General features: G+C 37.0%; 1 protein-coding gene across 1 annotated transcript in view; it reads left to right on the forward strand.

The window, feature by feature from the left end:
* Positions 1-16,909, forward strand: part of atp2b3b (ATPase plasma membrane Ca2+ transporting 3b) — a 58,819-nt gene that overhangs the window by 33,706 nt on the left and 8,204 nt on the right. The window contains 6 exon segments of the mRNA XM_079587943.1: positions 136-242; positions 504-695; positions 1,448-1,661; positions 1,806-2,017; positions 3,053-3,160; positions 7,028-7,210. Of these exon segments, the coding sequence (XP_079444069.1) occupies positions 136-242; positions 504-695; positions 1,448-1,661; positions 1,806-2,017; positions 3,053-3,160; positions 7,028-7,210 (1,016 nt within the window).

Below are 16,909 nucleotides of genomic sequence, written 5' to 3' on the forward strand. Positions count from 1 at the left end.
CACGTACAGCCATATAATTAAAATGTATCATACGGATGAATTCATGTTCAGTGGTGACAGCAGTTGTATTCAGTGATTGGTCAAGGTTGTGTGCTAGCTGGTAATTGTTTGCTGGGTGATGATGCCATTGTGTAGGCATCATTGACAGCACTGTGTTGGAGCAGAGACAGGTGGTAGCCGTAACTGGTGATGGGACCAATGATGGACCGGCTCTCAAGAAGGCAGATGTGGGCTTTGCGATGGTAAGCACATCTGATGAACACTTCCCTCTAATCTATTCATGTATTCATCCTCCCATCCATGAGGTTGTTAAGAGATGAGTAATGATGAGAGATGAATATTGATTTATTAGAAGCTCCACTTATATCATGTTCACCCAACAAGGGTGTATGATAAGATAGGAAGATCTCTAGTGAATAAAAAAAACCTTTTCTCAAAAGAATTTGAATTAGATGCATGTATTCCCTAAATCTCTTTCTCTTTGTCTTTCTTGCGGTCTCTAGGGTATAGCAGGTACTGATGTAGCTAAAGAAGCCTCTGACATCATCCTGACCGATGATAACTTCTCCAGCATTGTGAAAGCTGTCATGTGGGGGAGAAATGTGTATGACAGCATTTCCAAGTTCCTGCAGTTTCAGCTTACTGTCAATGTAGTGGCCGTCATCGTAGCTTTCACTGGGGCCTGCATTACACAGGTAACACACGTACACCAGTGTTATTTTATGATTATTAATATGCAAATATAGTAGTGTGCATTTTTAGAATTAGCTTTTAATATTTAGTACTTCAACTTATTTTTTCATTTTACATTTTTAAGTTGAAGTTTTTATGTCATATTTATAGTTTAAATACTGTGACCTGTATCTGAGTAAAATGACTCAAAGCTGAACAAATGTAGGGCGTGATTTTGCCCAATTGTTGGATTGTTGTGGTTTGCTATTTGTCGATCTCATGTGAGTGACAGGTTGTCCTGCCCTTGCGCCAGTAAACACATCAACAGAGAAGAGAAGTGATGCCACTGCAAGAGGGAGGGGGGGAATGTTTTGATTAAAGATTACAAGGGAAAAAAATTATGCGCACAGATAAATAATTTTTAATAAGTACTGCAATATTCCATTTTAAAAAATCAATGTTGGTTTAAAACAAATGATAAGGGAGGGCAAGGGCAGTTCCCCATTGCATCCCCCCCTAAATCTACTCCTTTTCATTTGTCTTAGCCCATAGTGTTGCAGTAAATGTGAAACGGCCACTCTAGATCGCTGATAGCTCTGTGTCATGCAGGTTAGGGGAACTGACTGCATTGCACCTCTCAAGCTCATAGCAAAAGGAAGCTGCAGTTAAATCAGACACTGAGCCTCCTGCTGGATGCTGGTGTTACTGCATACTCTTCACTGGTAAAAAAGTGTAGTTCAGTATCTTCATCTGTAATCTGTGTGTTTGTGTGTAGGACTCTCCACTAAAAGCTGTACAAATGTTGTGGGTCAATCTGATCATGGACACATTTGCCTCTTTGGCTCTTGCCACTGAGCCGCCCACTGAAGCCCTACTGCTTAGGAAACCTTACGGCCGCAACAACCCCCTCATCTCGCTCACAATGATGAAGAACATCCTGGGTCATGGAGTCTATCAGCTTGTCATCATCTTCACCCTGCTGTTTGTCGGTAGGACAAAGAGTTCAAGGATCAATATGTGTTGTTTTGCATTATTTATGTTACATGTATTGACATTTATTAATTTAGCAGATGCATTTTTTAAAGAAAAATAAAAGTTTTAATTTTGTATGCTTTCATCTATTTTATCCTAAGGAGAGAAAATCTTCAACATCGACTGCGGCCGTTATGCACCCTTACACTCCCCCCCATCTGAACACTACACCATCATCTTCAATACATTTGTCCTGATGCAGCTCTTCAACGAGATCAACGCTCGCAAGATTCACGGCGAAAGGAACGTGTTCGACGGCATCTTCAGGAACCCTATCTTCTGCAGCATTGTTGTGGGAACATTTGGAGTGCAGGTCAGAGCTACTGTAGTTCATGTTGTGCTCCATGAGCAGGCCCTCCAGATCTCTGCAGAATTTGAACACCGTCATTAACAACGTTTTGCATATCTCTCACCCCTGTGTGTTAGTTTATTAAATACACTGCATTTTTGTATTGTTTGCCCTTAAAAATAATTTAAATTAATTTATTTGAAGTGCATAAGATATTAAGGCTAGTTTTCAGAAAATATATCTTGAATTAATTTATTAAAGTGCCCCGATTAGGTTTTTTTGAATATTACCTTTCATGTAGTGTGTAATATAGCTGTTTGCGAATGTAAAAGGCCCCCAAAGTTTCACAGATCAAAGTGCATGATGAATGGAGTTATAATCAGTAATCAATGTATGCTTTGACCAGCCCTCAGACAATGTAGTTTTAGCTGAGGCCTGGAAGAGTTTGGTTCATGTTATCGACATTTCGAGAAGACGCTGTTTTCTGCTCTGCGAAAGCAAATCCACTTTGCATGCACTTCCAAAGGATCAGTACTCTGGTACTAGGTACTCAGTAAATTTTGATTAATTTGATAATGCTTGCAGCTACAAATAACAGAGTATTACATACATTTTTTAAACCAGAAAAGCCGAATCCTGTCCCACAGCCGATTCTTTTATATATTAAATTCTGTAAATACTAAACCCAAACCCTCACCTTAACCTCAGTATAGTGTTGGTAGCACAACCTTAAAGATTGTATTGCTGTTTGTCACGATCAGATCTATCCATGATCTATCCAAGTCTGAACTGAATTTGTGAAGTCTGAACTTTTTTGACAGGTGATTAAGTTTACCTATGAAATCGGGTGTGGTGCGAAGTTTGCACTTAATTTGTTTGGAAACTCTTAAATGCATTTAACAGATATCCCCCCCCCAAAAAAGAGTGTGAAATATAACATTTTTATCTGGGATTCCATGAGGTTGAATGAAAGGTAACACGAGCAGGTGACTGATGTGCTGGCTGCCTAAATTTCGGCTGTGCTGAGTGTTGATGGGTTTGCTGTTGATCTGTGTGCAGATTGTGATTGTGCAGTTTGGGGGAAAGCCCTTCAGTTGTGCCCCTCTCAACATGGAGCAATGGCTGTGGTGCCTCTTCGTGGGAGTTGGAGAGCTGCTGTGGGGTCAGGTAGGAGAGTAAGAGTCAAAGAACGAATAAGGAGAGCGACTATCAAACATTGTGTGACTAAGTCAAATATTTTATCAAGTTTAAGATCTTCAAAATTCTTACAGATATGACATTTTATTCCCCAAAAGAACCTGATTAATTGGCTGATATTTGACTATTTTTAAGATTATTGCATCAGCTGATAACTGTGCCAAATTGCCTGATAAACCCAAGTGAGTATCTTATTTGCTTTTAATAAATTGTATTATACAGTACCCCTTACAAAAAAAGTTCATTTTATTAAGTATACTTAAAGGTGCAGTCTGTAAGACACGGGTTGCCAGTTTGAGCACCGCAACAGGAACGAGCGCAATGGACAATGAAAATTGGCAATGTGCAGTATCACAGACCAAAACAAAAACAAACATTCCAGCCTGGAAACGCACATTTCAAAGTAAAATAACTGGCTGTAGAAGTGTTTTTCTGAGAAACAAGTATGTGAACTTAGCATGTTTCCTTAATATATGCAAACATATGGTATTTTTATGCTTTAGTAGAGTGAAAAAGTTACATACAGCACCTTTAAGTAAAATTCAAGAATATTTTCAAATACTTTAGTAAGTATACTAATAATTAATGTACTAGTATACTTGTAAGTGTACTGTTTCAGTACTTAGGACTAAATTGGCCCACTTTTTAGTACTTTAAGTGTTACAATAGTAAACTTTGAGTACACAAAAAGTGTTTAATTTGTACTGCAACTATAATACAAGTGAACTTATAGGTGTAGTGATAGTTTACTAATTAAATATTTGTAGCACATTTTTAGTTGATAAAAGTACACTTTGAAGTACACTCTCAGTAAACTACTAGATTAGTAGTTTTATACTGCAAGTATACTTGTAAGGTTTTTTTTAGGTGAACCTAACATCATACTTATACTGTAGTTTACTATATGTATTATTTTAGCTCTTTATGTATACTACTATGCTCCTATTTAGGTATTATTTTTTATACATGAAATGTATCTTTAACTGTACTTAAAATCTTTCACTGGCAACTTTTTTTTTAGCTGTACGAGCAGAATATTTAGTTGTATATCTGAACATACAATATATAAAAAGAAAGAACAGAGCCTCTGCTTAAAAAAGCTTCATGTATTCTCTTTTTTTAACAACACTTGAATGTGGGTGTTTCACAAAAAGAGCAACATTTTGAACAAAAAGCTGAGAAAATGGTGTTTACATCCGGATCAGATTCAGTGCGATGATCAAAACATAGATGGAGTAGATTGAGTCCATCAACACCCACAAAGCTTCACAGTCCTGTACCTGGGTCGACATTTCATTCGTCAACGTTTGGCAGTTTTGATTTATATGCGGTTTAATATCTGAAGATCACATTAGATTACATGCACGTAAGCAATGCTTCTAAAGCTTGTTTCTGCTTCTTCTTCTGCTGTGTTTTGATCCGGAGATTCAGTACTCTTTCAGAAGATGTGTAATAGCGCCCCCTACCGTATAACAGTGAAAACATGGATTGCCACCCCCTATGCCTATACCCTCAAATAGGGCATTATTTGAAGGGACAGACATTTTTAGTGGTGTCTGAAACCATTGTGGACCTTATTGTGTGCACTTATTCAATCCCACATTGCACTGCAATAACGAATGTACAACCGATGTACGCTCAACGACTGTCCGAATTCGCTCACTACTTTTCATTCACTCCTTCAAGTGAACAGTATTAGTGGACTAACGTAGGGAATAGTGAATGAGGGTTTAGGGGGCAATTTCGGATTCAGCCATTGACTATGTACGCTTCTATTGGACTACACAAAAAAATTCACATTCTCAGAATTAAGAACATATCTCTTTTCTTTATAAATCAATATTTTCAAGAAATGTTAGTCTATAAGTAAATCTTTGTGGGGGGAAAGTATTTAATAGGCTACTTACTGAAAAGAGTAAACAACTACAAGCATACTTAGAACTACAAGTATACTTAGAACACCTAATTATTCTTTTAAGTGTTGCGATCAAAAGATTGAGTACAAGTATAGGCCAAATATACTTATATTTTCTGTCAGTATATGTCAAGTATACTTAAATGTATATTTCTAAGACGTACATAATAAGTAGATTGAAAGTATACTTTCTTATTCTTAGGTTATAAGAACTATACTAATAGCACACTTTTTTTGTAAGGGACAGCACATTGCCAATAATATGTGGATACCCACTCCACACTCACACTCCATATGCGTTTAATTTCAAACCAAGAAACATTAATTTGGAGTTAGTACTCCGTTTATTGCTAACAGCTTCTGTACTACAGGGAAGGCTTTTTTTCTACTAGATGTTGGAATATAGCCGTATGAATTTGCTCCCATTAAGACACAAGAGCATCAGTGAGGTCAGGCACTGATGTTGGGTAATGAGGTCTGGCTCATCCCAAATTCATCCCACGGGTGTTCAATTGGGTTCAAGTTCTTCCACACCAGACTCAATACAGCATTTTATTGGTGTACCTGCTCTTTGGTTCTCATCTTGCTGAAAATTTTTGGATGTATGCTTGATTTTAAGCACCTGAATGACAAAACCATTAAAGCGGCTTTTATTAAAATGGTACTCAGAAAATATCCCTATTACCTGACAGATATTATGTGCCACAGATTCTTTAACTACTCAAAACCAAGTTTTTTTAAATTACTTTCTGCTTGTCAATCATTTTGCATATTCACAGGGCAGCAGGAAGCTTAGAGCTTGGTAGATGAAGTGGATCACGCAACTTAATGGTATAGTTCACCTAAAAAAGTCATAATTTACTCAAGTTGTTCCAAACCTTTATGAATTTCTTTCTTCTGCTAAACACAAAAGAAGATATTTTGAAGAATATGGGTAACAAAACAGTTGATGGGCCCCATTGACCTCCATAGTACGGGGGGGGGGGGGGGGGGGGAATACTATGGAAATCAATGGGGCTCATTAACTGTTAGGTTACTGACATTCTTCAAAATATATTTTGTGTTCGGAAGAAGGAAGAAATGTATACAGGTTTAGAACAACTTGAGGGTGAGTAAATGATGACAGAATTTTCATCTTTGGGTGAACTATCCCTTTAAGCACCAATTCCTTTTATTTAGAGAAGATTTATAGCAATAGTCGCATCCTGGCACTGCATGTGACTTGAGAATGTGGTTCCTCGTGAACGTGAACAGTGTTTGACACTCTAGGGATGCGCCAATATTAAAGATCTGGCCAGTATGATAAGCTGATAATTATGTTGATGTTATGGCTGATAATATATGGGTGATAAAAATATATGGCTGATAAAAAAACACCATTTTGTTGACTATTTTGTCTAAGTAAATTAAAAATAAAAGAAAAATCAGTTGTTTTAAACACTAAAAGTGAATTTAGCAAAAAATCACATTATTATGATTGTACTGGATTCAATTTGGAAAAGGAGCACGCACAGTTACTATAAATGTCCAATGTACGACCATTAAAATATATATATTTTTTGTCTCCTGCTCAACAAGACTGATTTGTTTATCAAAAATACAGCAAAAACAGTAACATTGTGAAGTATTATTACAATTTAAAATAGTTTTCTATTTTAATAGCCATTTTCTATGTTAATATATTTTAAAATGTCATTTATTCCAGTGATCAATATATGCTTTTGAGGATCTCAGCTTTATCTTTGTAGGGCGGGGCTTTGGAATGAGGGGGCGTGTCTAATGCAGTGGTTAAATCTGACAGAAGTTCCAGAATGCCAGCACGTATTTTTGCCCATTTATTTTTATCTACTGTATATCGACCAATGGCCATAGTCACATCGGTCATTCCACTCCTCTTAAACTAATTCTCCTCCTCATCTCAGGTGATCGCCACAGTGCCCACTAGTCACCTGAAGTGTCTGAAGGAGGCGGGCCAGGGGCGGGCGGCAGACGATATGACGGAGGACGAGATGGCGGAGGACGAGGAGGAGATCGACCATGCTGAGAGAGAGCTACGCAGGGGGCAGATCCTCTGGTTTAGAGGCCTTAACCGTATCCAGACTCAGGTGCTGTGCATGAGACCCCTTGATCAGTCAATCGCTGTGGTAGAGCTAGTTAGAGCACATAAGATCATTTTCACAGACAGTAGAACTAGTCTCTTCAAAGAATGCTCTTTTGCTTTTCCTTTGGTTTTGTCCTCTTCTCCCTCTAGACCCTCTCTGAGTCACCAACATTAGCTCATCCTTGCCTTCTCCTTTTGCCTTTCCTCCTCTCCTTCGCTACTCTATCTCTGTCTCTGCTGCCCACTTTTGGGACCCTCTCTAAATGAGTATAGATTTCCCCTAACAAGAATCTATAACATTCCCCCCTCCCGTGCTCAGAGCTCTGTTTTGTCACTCTATTATGTAACTTGAGTCCTTTTAAAGTCCTAATTTATTTCTTAGTAACTCATTTGCCTCAGTCACAGCATAGAATCAGTCGCATCCTGGTGCGCTGCATGGGACTTGAGAATGTTGCTCCACAGACTTTATAGATTTGATGAGGATCTGAACAATCCTTGACTGTAGAGATGCGCCGATTTTAAAGATCTGGCCAATGCGATAAGCTGATAACTACTGCCATGTTGTGGTTGATATTAAAGTTCTGTACTTTTTTGTCTAAATAAATTTAAATTCGTTTAAATTCCTAAAGTGGATTTAGACACCACAATATTATAATGTACAGTATGAAATTTGGGGTTCAAAAGTTTCGTTTTTTAAAGGTCGCTCAGGACACTAAAAAATTGCCGCAGATACATTTTTTTTTTGATAAATATCCCAACTTTATTGACTTAAATATAAGTCAAGCACAAACACATACTTTTTAAAGTTTAAACTTTTTTTTATTTATTCTAATGTTGAATTTTAAGTTGTGATAAATAATCACAGCAGTAAAAAAAATTTACAGTGCAAGGTTGCATTTATTTGATTTAAAAAAAAGTGACTTTATACTAAAAAAAGTTACTAAAAAATAACTTTTCTAATATAGTAAGTAAAGGCATAATATAGTCTGTAAAGGCCAAGCTGAATTTGATGCTCAAGAAACATTTCATATTATTATTAATATTATTATACAGTTTTTGTGGAAACCGTCATACATTTTTCTCAGGATTCTTTGATGAATCAGTTCAAAAGAACAGCATTTATTTGAAATATAAATCTTTTGTGACATTATAAATGTCTGTACTGTCACTTTTGATCAATTGAATGCATCCTCGCTGAATGAAAGTAATTTCTTCTTGCTGAATTTGAGTCTTACGCACCAAGGCTTGTAGTATTATTATAATAAATGTGTCCACCTTAGTTACAATACTTTGGAGACTTTGGTAAGAAGAATAGATTAGAAATACTTATTGTTACTTGTACTTGTTCATGTATATTTGTGCAAATTGCCTTTATATTTTGCTCATTTCAAGGGCTCTGCTGAAAATCTATTTTGATTTGATCTGTTCTCTACAATTAACCAAATGTTTATTATACTCTCTTGTTTCTCTGTCCATTCCTTTTCACTATCTCTTTCTCTACAATTTTCAACCTTCACGGAACCTCAGCTCACAGGGCTGTTGTTGTTTTGTTTTTTTGCTAGTTACTGAAGTAGTTTGGTCAATGCTGAATGAATTTCCTTGAGTGGAATTGTACTTATGCTAATCGTAGTTCTCAGTCCGGACTCTATCCATGACTTTAGTTGAAGAATCTATTGTGGTGGTCTTTTTTTTTTTCCTAGGAGGCACATACATGACAATGAAGTTTATCTAATTTATAGAGTAAGTGGGCCGTGATGCCTGTTGGTTTATGGCACTGTAACTACAGAAAGAGATTTTATAATAGAATGCTCTCAGAGCACATGCACATGCTAGCACAAACACTTATATGCTCAGGCCAGTCTAGCACTCACTCTTTTTGTCCATGTTCTTGCTAATATTTACCATCAGTGAGCAGACTTGATGGGATGGTAGTGCATTATAAAGATATTTCTTTAAAATTTGGAGTGCCCGGTATAGATTGCTGAAGTGCTTGTAAAGCTTCTTACAAGGTTTCCATCGATTCCCTCACTGCTCGACACTGAGTAGGCAAAACACGACACACATTATAGCGGCTGGCCTCGTATCATCAGTCAGCCTAATCTAATCACGGCTTTCATCCAGCATGGCTCCACTGAGAAGAGCACCTCCATTTCTCAGTGTTGTGTTTTTTGACAGGGGTATTTGCAGATTAATTATCAATGAGGTCTTACGCAAGATGATTGCAAATTCTTACGGCATTTCCCATTTCGGTTTGGCCTGGTTCAACTCGCATGTAAAATTGATTCAGTGAGTTTTAGAAAAGTGAAACATTTTAGAGGTGTGGTTGCAGAGATATCCTTTTGCGAAATTATATCTTGAGAACTGATCTTGTGTCTATTTGATCTTTTAAAGGAGACATTTAGAAACAAAACAATACTGCAATGACATCCGTTCTCAATATTTGTGTGTGGAAAAAAGGTAACATAATCCTAAAAATTAACTGACAAATGTGTGTGTTTCTTTAGAGTGAACGTTTGCAAACCATTTACTTCTTGAGTGAAGGTCATATTAAAGGTTTTATTTTATTGGGAAATTATTGAATCGCAGACAGTGGTCTTAATGCGACAGTTCTTGGTGGTCAGCAAAAAGATGTTTTAGTGGCAGATCAAGTTACTACATTTTGATAGATCATAAAGACTTGTAATATATGCATAATCTTAATAAGACCAAGACTGTGTTCTAAGAAATTAATTTGGGTCAGTTTTGATTTCATCTTGATCCTGGTTGCAGGTCTTAAAAGGGATAGTTCACCCAAAAATGAAAACTTTTACTCATCATTTACTCATCCTCATGTTGTTCCATGTGTGACTTTCTTTCTTCTGTAGAACACAAAGAGAGAAATTTTGAAGAATAGTTATATGTTAGTTCATTGTGACCACATCTTTGCAGCCTAAAGATTGACAAAAATACCATAAATGCAGCATAACAGTGGTCCATACAACTCAATTCCAAGTAGCCATTTAACAGCTTTGTGTAAGGAACAGCCTGAACAAAAAAAATTATGTTCCATAGCCAAAAAAAAAACAACTAATATGGGTTTGAATGACCTGGCGAAGTAAATAATGACAGAATTTTCATTTTTGGGTGAACTATCTCTTAATGTAAAAAGATGTACCCCTTAGTACACAATGCCAACTTAGCTTTCTTTTCTCCTGCCGGTTGTATAATCACAAGCATATTTCTTCTCGCTCTGCTCCCTCCTTCCTCTCTCTCTCTCTCTCTCTCTCTCTCTCTCTCTCTCTCTCTCTCTCTCTCTCTCTCTCTCTCTCTCTCTCTCTCTCTGACTGTGAAGTGTGTATATGATGTGGTTCTCTCTCTCTCCTGCAGATGGAGGTAGTGAGTACGTTCAAGAGAAGTGGTTCGTTTCAGGGTGCAGTGAGACGTCGGTCCTCAGTGCTCAGCCAGCTCCATGACGTAACCAATATTTCTACCCCCACTCATGTAGTTCTCTCCACTGCCAATGCAAGCGCCGCTCCCGGGAGTGAGTTCCCTGCTTTCCCTACCTGTGTCAGACACACTTTAAACACTCACAAAACATGATGAAGTCTCACAAACACACTCACACATGCACCAGGCATTCCTCCTCACACACACAGCAGCACATGCAACACCCCACCGTGTGTGCCGTGGAAATTCTGTTCTGTATTTGAAAGCTTCTCTGTGGTCGTCTCTCTGTGATTGAGTGGCTCTTTGCAAGATAGCCTGTCTGGCTTTGACTGATCCTCTATGGGCCGCCGTTTGTGTCTCCTTCCCGAGTCCCTCCTCTCCTTCTCTCGATCTCTGTGTGCTGTCTTGCTGTGTCGGGCCTTTTCTCTTGCTGTTGGGTTCCTCTTTGTTGTCTGAAGGTGTTGGTTTTGTTTTCAAATCCCTGTTTCTCGATAAGCCGTTCTCGTCGTCTTCTCTCTGTCTAGAACTAAACCGATAATCTACAACAGAATGTGTAAAAAAAACACATTAGAATCTTTCGAATCTGGTTTATTTTTTAAAGCTGAAGAGGTTGTTGTTATTGTTGTTGTTTTGAGCAAATGGGATTGCAAAAATAGCGAGTGATAGATAGTCCCTCCCCAAATATAATTGATACAATATTATTTTAACTGCATCACAGAGACACATTGTTTGTATTTTTCAGACAAATTAACCTACACATGACTTATTTATAATTGGCTATAGATGATTAGTGTAAATTAAATAATTGCATAACTGCATGTAATACTTAAATTAAATAATTGAATTACTAATAAATCTCTGGACATTGATTAATGCTCCGGCGTTGAACCTGTATTTAGTCTAAACATCCACAGAGAGAATACAGAGAGTACATGGCACTCATTTATTTTCCGAGAGGCTTCTGTTGTCAAGCGTGGTTTGCTAAAAAGATGAGGTTTTACAGAGAGCAGAGGTAGTCAATGTGCTGCACTGCTATGGCTTTTGAGCCTACACAGAGGTAAACCTTCGAGTATAAGCCCTATAAGGTTCTTCTCCCTCTGACATTTCTCTCTCTTCCCCTCTCTCTCTCTCTCTCTCTCTCTCTCTCTCTCTCTCTCTCTTCCATTCTCTTTCCCTCTATTACTTTTTTCCAGATAATGCATCTTGTATTTTCCATCATGAGACTGTGTGAAAGCATCCTCTAATGTCTCTGTGCTACTGACTGCATCTCCCTTCCACAGATCCTCACAATCTTTTTCTCTGTCCCATGATTCACATGGTTCATGGGTCAAATCTATTTTTACCTGTCTCCTGTTCTCTCCTCTGTAGGCATCTTCTAAACTCTTCTAAACTAACAAACAGTCTTTCATTTTTCTATCAAAGTAGTACATTACCATATGTCTAGATATAATTCTTTAAAGGAATCAAAACAAGGGTTTAAAACAAGTTCAGCTCTATTGATAGCATCTGTGTCATTCTGTTGAAAATAATATCAACTTGTTTATACAGATGCTGTCAATTGAGTGATAGTCAAGTCAAAAATGTAAATTCTGTCCTAAAAATACATTTACTCATCCTCACGTCGTTCCAAACATGTATGGCTTTCTATTATATGTGGAAGAATGTTCACACTCCTCTTCCATACAGTTAGAGTGGATGGTGACCAACTGCTTCATTAAAAGCATTATAATAGTAATTAAAGGATAATTCCGGTATTTAACACCTTGAGTCTATATTGTAGTTTGTTTTGGATGAACAAGAGTGGTGGACAAATTTTTTTTGACAATGGTTCCTCTCTTGAGTTTTTGACTATAAAAGAATTGGCCATGGACCCATTTAACATTGGAGTCAATGGGCATGTCCGAAAATGTAATTAAAACAACCTTTAACATTAGTTTTCAAAACTGTGCAACTCACCGAGTGATTAGTGATGTTAGTTGATGTTCCAGAAACAAAAAGTGTTGCGAAATACAGTTTCTGTCGTGTTTTATTCGTCATTTTGTAAAATCCCATTGAATTCTGTTGAAGGAGTGAGTGCTCGTTAATATAAATGCGCTACCGGAAACGGAAAGGGGGCTGTTTACATTTGGTCGATGTAGTCTTTTTGCTCGCTTCCGTTTCTCATAAGGCTAGCGAGCAGAGCAACTGTGCTCCGGTAGAGTAAGCGAAATAAACAAACAAAACCTTGAAAATATTGAAAGACGTGACCACTGACCAGTGCAATATGAAGTTGAACTCGACTGTGACCATGAGTGTCCCGCGAGACATAAACATCGGTTATCGCCATCAAGTGGTCGGGAGTGTGCTAACGCTTCAGATTCAAATATTGAGCGGAAGTTACACGGTTGTGAAGTGTCTGAAAAAATAGTTCCACTATAGCAAAATAAACGGATTCGAATCATATATTGCGACGATATATTGTTTATAATCATCAACGAACACCACTAACCACTCGGTGAGTTGCACAGTTTTGTAAACGAACATTATTGGCTGTTTTAATGACATTTTCGGACATGCCCATTGACTCCAATGTTAAATGGGTCCATGGCCAATTCTTTTATAGTCAAAAACTCGAGAGAGGAACCATTGTCAAACAAATGTTGTCCACCACTCTTGTTCATCCAAAACAAACTACAATATAGACTCAAGGTGTTAAATACCGGAATTATCCTTTAAACACTCAAAATCTTGAAACTAAAAAACCTTGAAAGTCCTTATATGGTCACCATTCACTTTCATTAAATGGAAAAAAGGAGTTTGGGCTTGGACAGCTTTGTGTTCAACGGAGGAAATAAGATCATACAGGTTTGGAACGACATGAGGGGTGAATAAATAATGACGAAATTATTATTGAATTTTAAGAACAATAATTATAATTTAAACTTATTTTTAACTTGTTTTGAATCCAAAATACTTATTTAATAAACTCTAATAGTACTTTAATAAAGATTTTAAGAACTTTTTCCCCCCAGCTTTTTCTCCATCTTTGTGGTATTTTTTTTTATTTCAGGCAAGAAATGTTTAAGTTACGACTACCATATATCATTGCGGTTGACTGCTCTGTGTCGTGCTTCATGTGTATCTGTACGTTTGTCATCACATTTTTTCACTCTCTGTGTGTGTGTACTGTGCTTATGTGGGTGACATGTGCCACTCTACTCACTTAGTCATTTTTTCAGCTCTATACATCTCTTAATCCTTTTTCTCACGCTAATTTTCTTTGACTTTGACTGAGATTTGTGAACCAAACATTAACTTTTTTCTTTAAACATCATTCTGTCATCCTCAAGTTAGAAATAAGACTACAAAAATGTTGATGTTAGTGTGTTATATCCTTTATTATGTATATGTTTATACATAATCAGTAAATATCTTTAAAAATGATTTCATACCAGGGATGTAGCTCTTCAGAGAAGAAAACACTTTATTTAGATCAATCATTCATCACAGCTCTCCAAAAACATGCGTCCCCCTCCCCCTCCTCACAGCTGTCTCACCCACACACAGATGTTTGTTTACAATTTTTTGACAGATCTACGGATCAAGTTTGTTTTCATTTTAGGTTTTGTAAGATGGGTTTACATTGTAACCCAGAGGTCCAGAAGAGGTGCAGTGCTGCCACTGATAGATTCATGTTTATCTCACTCATTTGCTCAAGCATTTGCCTTTTATGGTAATGGTTTACTGCCAAAAACAGATACACTATCAGTAAGAGAGTTAGTTTATCAAAGTGGGAAGATCCAAGGGACGTTCATTTATTAACATTTTCCTAGCTTTGATTACTACCATCTGATAAAAATAATCATATTCATAGTCTCTGTCACTGTGTGAATTCTGCCATCAGATTATACAGAGCATTTTAATCAGTCCATAATAATGCATAAAGATCACTATAGTTAAATTATTCAAGATGACAATATGTGAGATAAAGCATTAGTCAAATTAGGAAAAAATAATCTAAATACAAAATAGTAATACACATATTGCTATAATTACAAATAACATTGCATTGTAAAGTTGCATTTTGAGGAAAAGTAGATAAATTCAAGTTCAGTTTCGAGTTTAATTGCATTAATATAAAATACTACATAGTATGATTTGTATTTCTCTAAATGGACTTTGAAAGCATTCTTAAAAGCACTTTGCATCATTTCTTAATATAAATGTCAAATTTAAGACAGCAGTTAGACAATGATAATTCACTCAAATTGTTGTCCAGTTTCATTATTTACCATTTATCAAGAGTGAAAATAGGTCCATGTCCAGTTCTTTAACGTGTCACAATCTTTATGCATATACCTCTCTGAATGTATTTGTACAAACTCAACATGAAGTCATCATTTCATCACTGCTTTAACTACTTCCTCTCCTTTCCTGCATCTTATCACTTTGTCTGCTTCAAGTCTTTCTATGTAGCTCTATTTTCATTTCAGACATCTTTGGGAAATATTTGTTGAGTAAAGAAGTTTTTTTGAATGATAAAGTTTTTCCATCAAGCTTTTTTTCTTTGAAGGACACCGTGGGGGAGACAGTGGATAGTAATCTGGCATGCTAACATCCAGAGCAAAGAGAAAAGAAAGAAAAACTCAATCAGTTTTAAACAAACACACATTTCCCAAAAGTGGGCGATATACTCGAACGTTTACCTGTATCCATGCAAAAACAGAGAGAAAGAAACTCAAAGAACAAAAATGAAAACAAACAATTACTCAATTCAGATTTGCATGACTTTTCCTCAACAAACAGGCTCTTTGGAAAAACAGATAAGCACTAAACCAAATGCTTGACCGTCCCTTCCTGTTTGTTTGTTTGTTTGTTTTGTCTCTTGTAAATTCTTTCTTGGTCATTTTAGCTTCTTTTCCTTTGCTGGGTGAGTGTTGAAATGGGGGTTGGGATGGGGTGCACCGGCCTGTGGCCACAGCAAAGGATTGCGCTCTCAAATCTCCTTCCTTCTGAATATATATATACACACGAGAGACGCGCGTGTGTGTATATGTGCTCCAGCTGCTTTTGATTTACTCTTACAGCATGAGCCTGACTGCTTACCATCATGCATTCAAGTTTTTGAGTTTGACCTCGACTTTCATTGTTTCTGTTCCTGTAACACGACAACGAGACAGCTGCACTGGAATGGGCATTTTGCTTTCTGATTGGTTCCTGTCCTCCTCCTCCTTTTCTCTGCATATAGACTGAGGCAGATCTCATCAACACTCTTCAGCTTCTCTGTGTCTGCCATCTGCACTCAACTGCTCTGCCGCATGCCAAAAGATGCTCGCACTCTCAATCTCTCTCACTGAATGTGCTTTTCCACACCTCTCTAACCATCCACTACTGAATGTGTCATCTGAACACTAATCCAGAATAGTAGCCCTTACCGAGATAGCAAGCAAAATTCAATTTCAGGCCTAGACACTGTACAACGGTGTGATCCATTTGTGCTGATAAGGTGACTTTTGCAGAAACCAGAGATTCTGCGACCTTGTTTATTGTGCCTGCTCTGTTCTTGTCAGTGTGATAGTGCTTGTTAAGGTCTTCTGTCGCACCAGTTGGTGTCATGTAATCAATGGCTCAGTGCCAGGAAGTGACTAGTCTCAGAGAAGTCATCATCATCCATCTAGATGATGTCTTGAAATTTGATAACTTATCCTCTGGCAGTCAATGTAATCTGAACCTGTGAAGCAATTTATCATATACATAAGCCTACTAGAGGGACTTTATATCTGTAGATCATCCGTGTGGGTGTTTCTTCAACTATGGCCACTTTTGTCACATGAGGTGATTTATTTTATTAAAAACCAACAGGTTTTAAAATAAATAGATTATCAAAAGGTCATTGAAAAAAGGTCTCTCAATCTTTGATTCCTTCCTAAAAATATATACATTTTTATATGGAGTGGAATAATCATAGTACATTTTAAATATGTATCGTGTCAACATTCATTTTAGATTTGTATACATCTGTCCCTCAGTTGTAGCATAATTTCACCTGAAATTTTATTTAACACTTTTATGTTAAAACAATTTTTTTTTTTTTTTGCAAAATTGCAAAGACACAACAATGTCAGTAAAGACACTGCTTGAGATTGTAATGTGATCAGAATATTATTATTGTGAATATTATATTATTATTTCTTGTTATCCAAGAAATTTATAAAAAAGACTTCCAATAAAAATAAATAAAATCCCCAGAATGTAATTTAAAACAAAACATAGGCCTAACTTGAGATGTGGTGGACAT

This window comes from Phoxinus phoxinus, assembly GCF_949152265.1.
Source record: "Phoxinus phoxinus genome assembly, chromosome: 18".
In the NCBI taxonomy this organism is placed as follows: domain Eukaryota; kingdom Metazoa; phylum Chordata; class Actinopteri; order Cypriniformes; family Leuciscidae; genus Phoxinus; species Phoxinus phoxinus.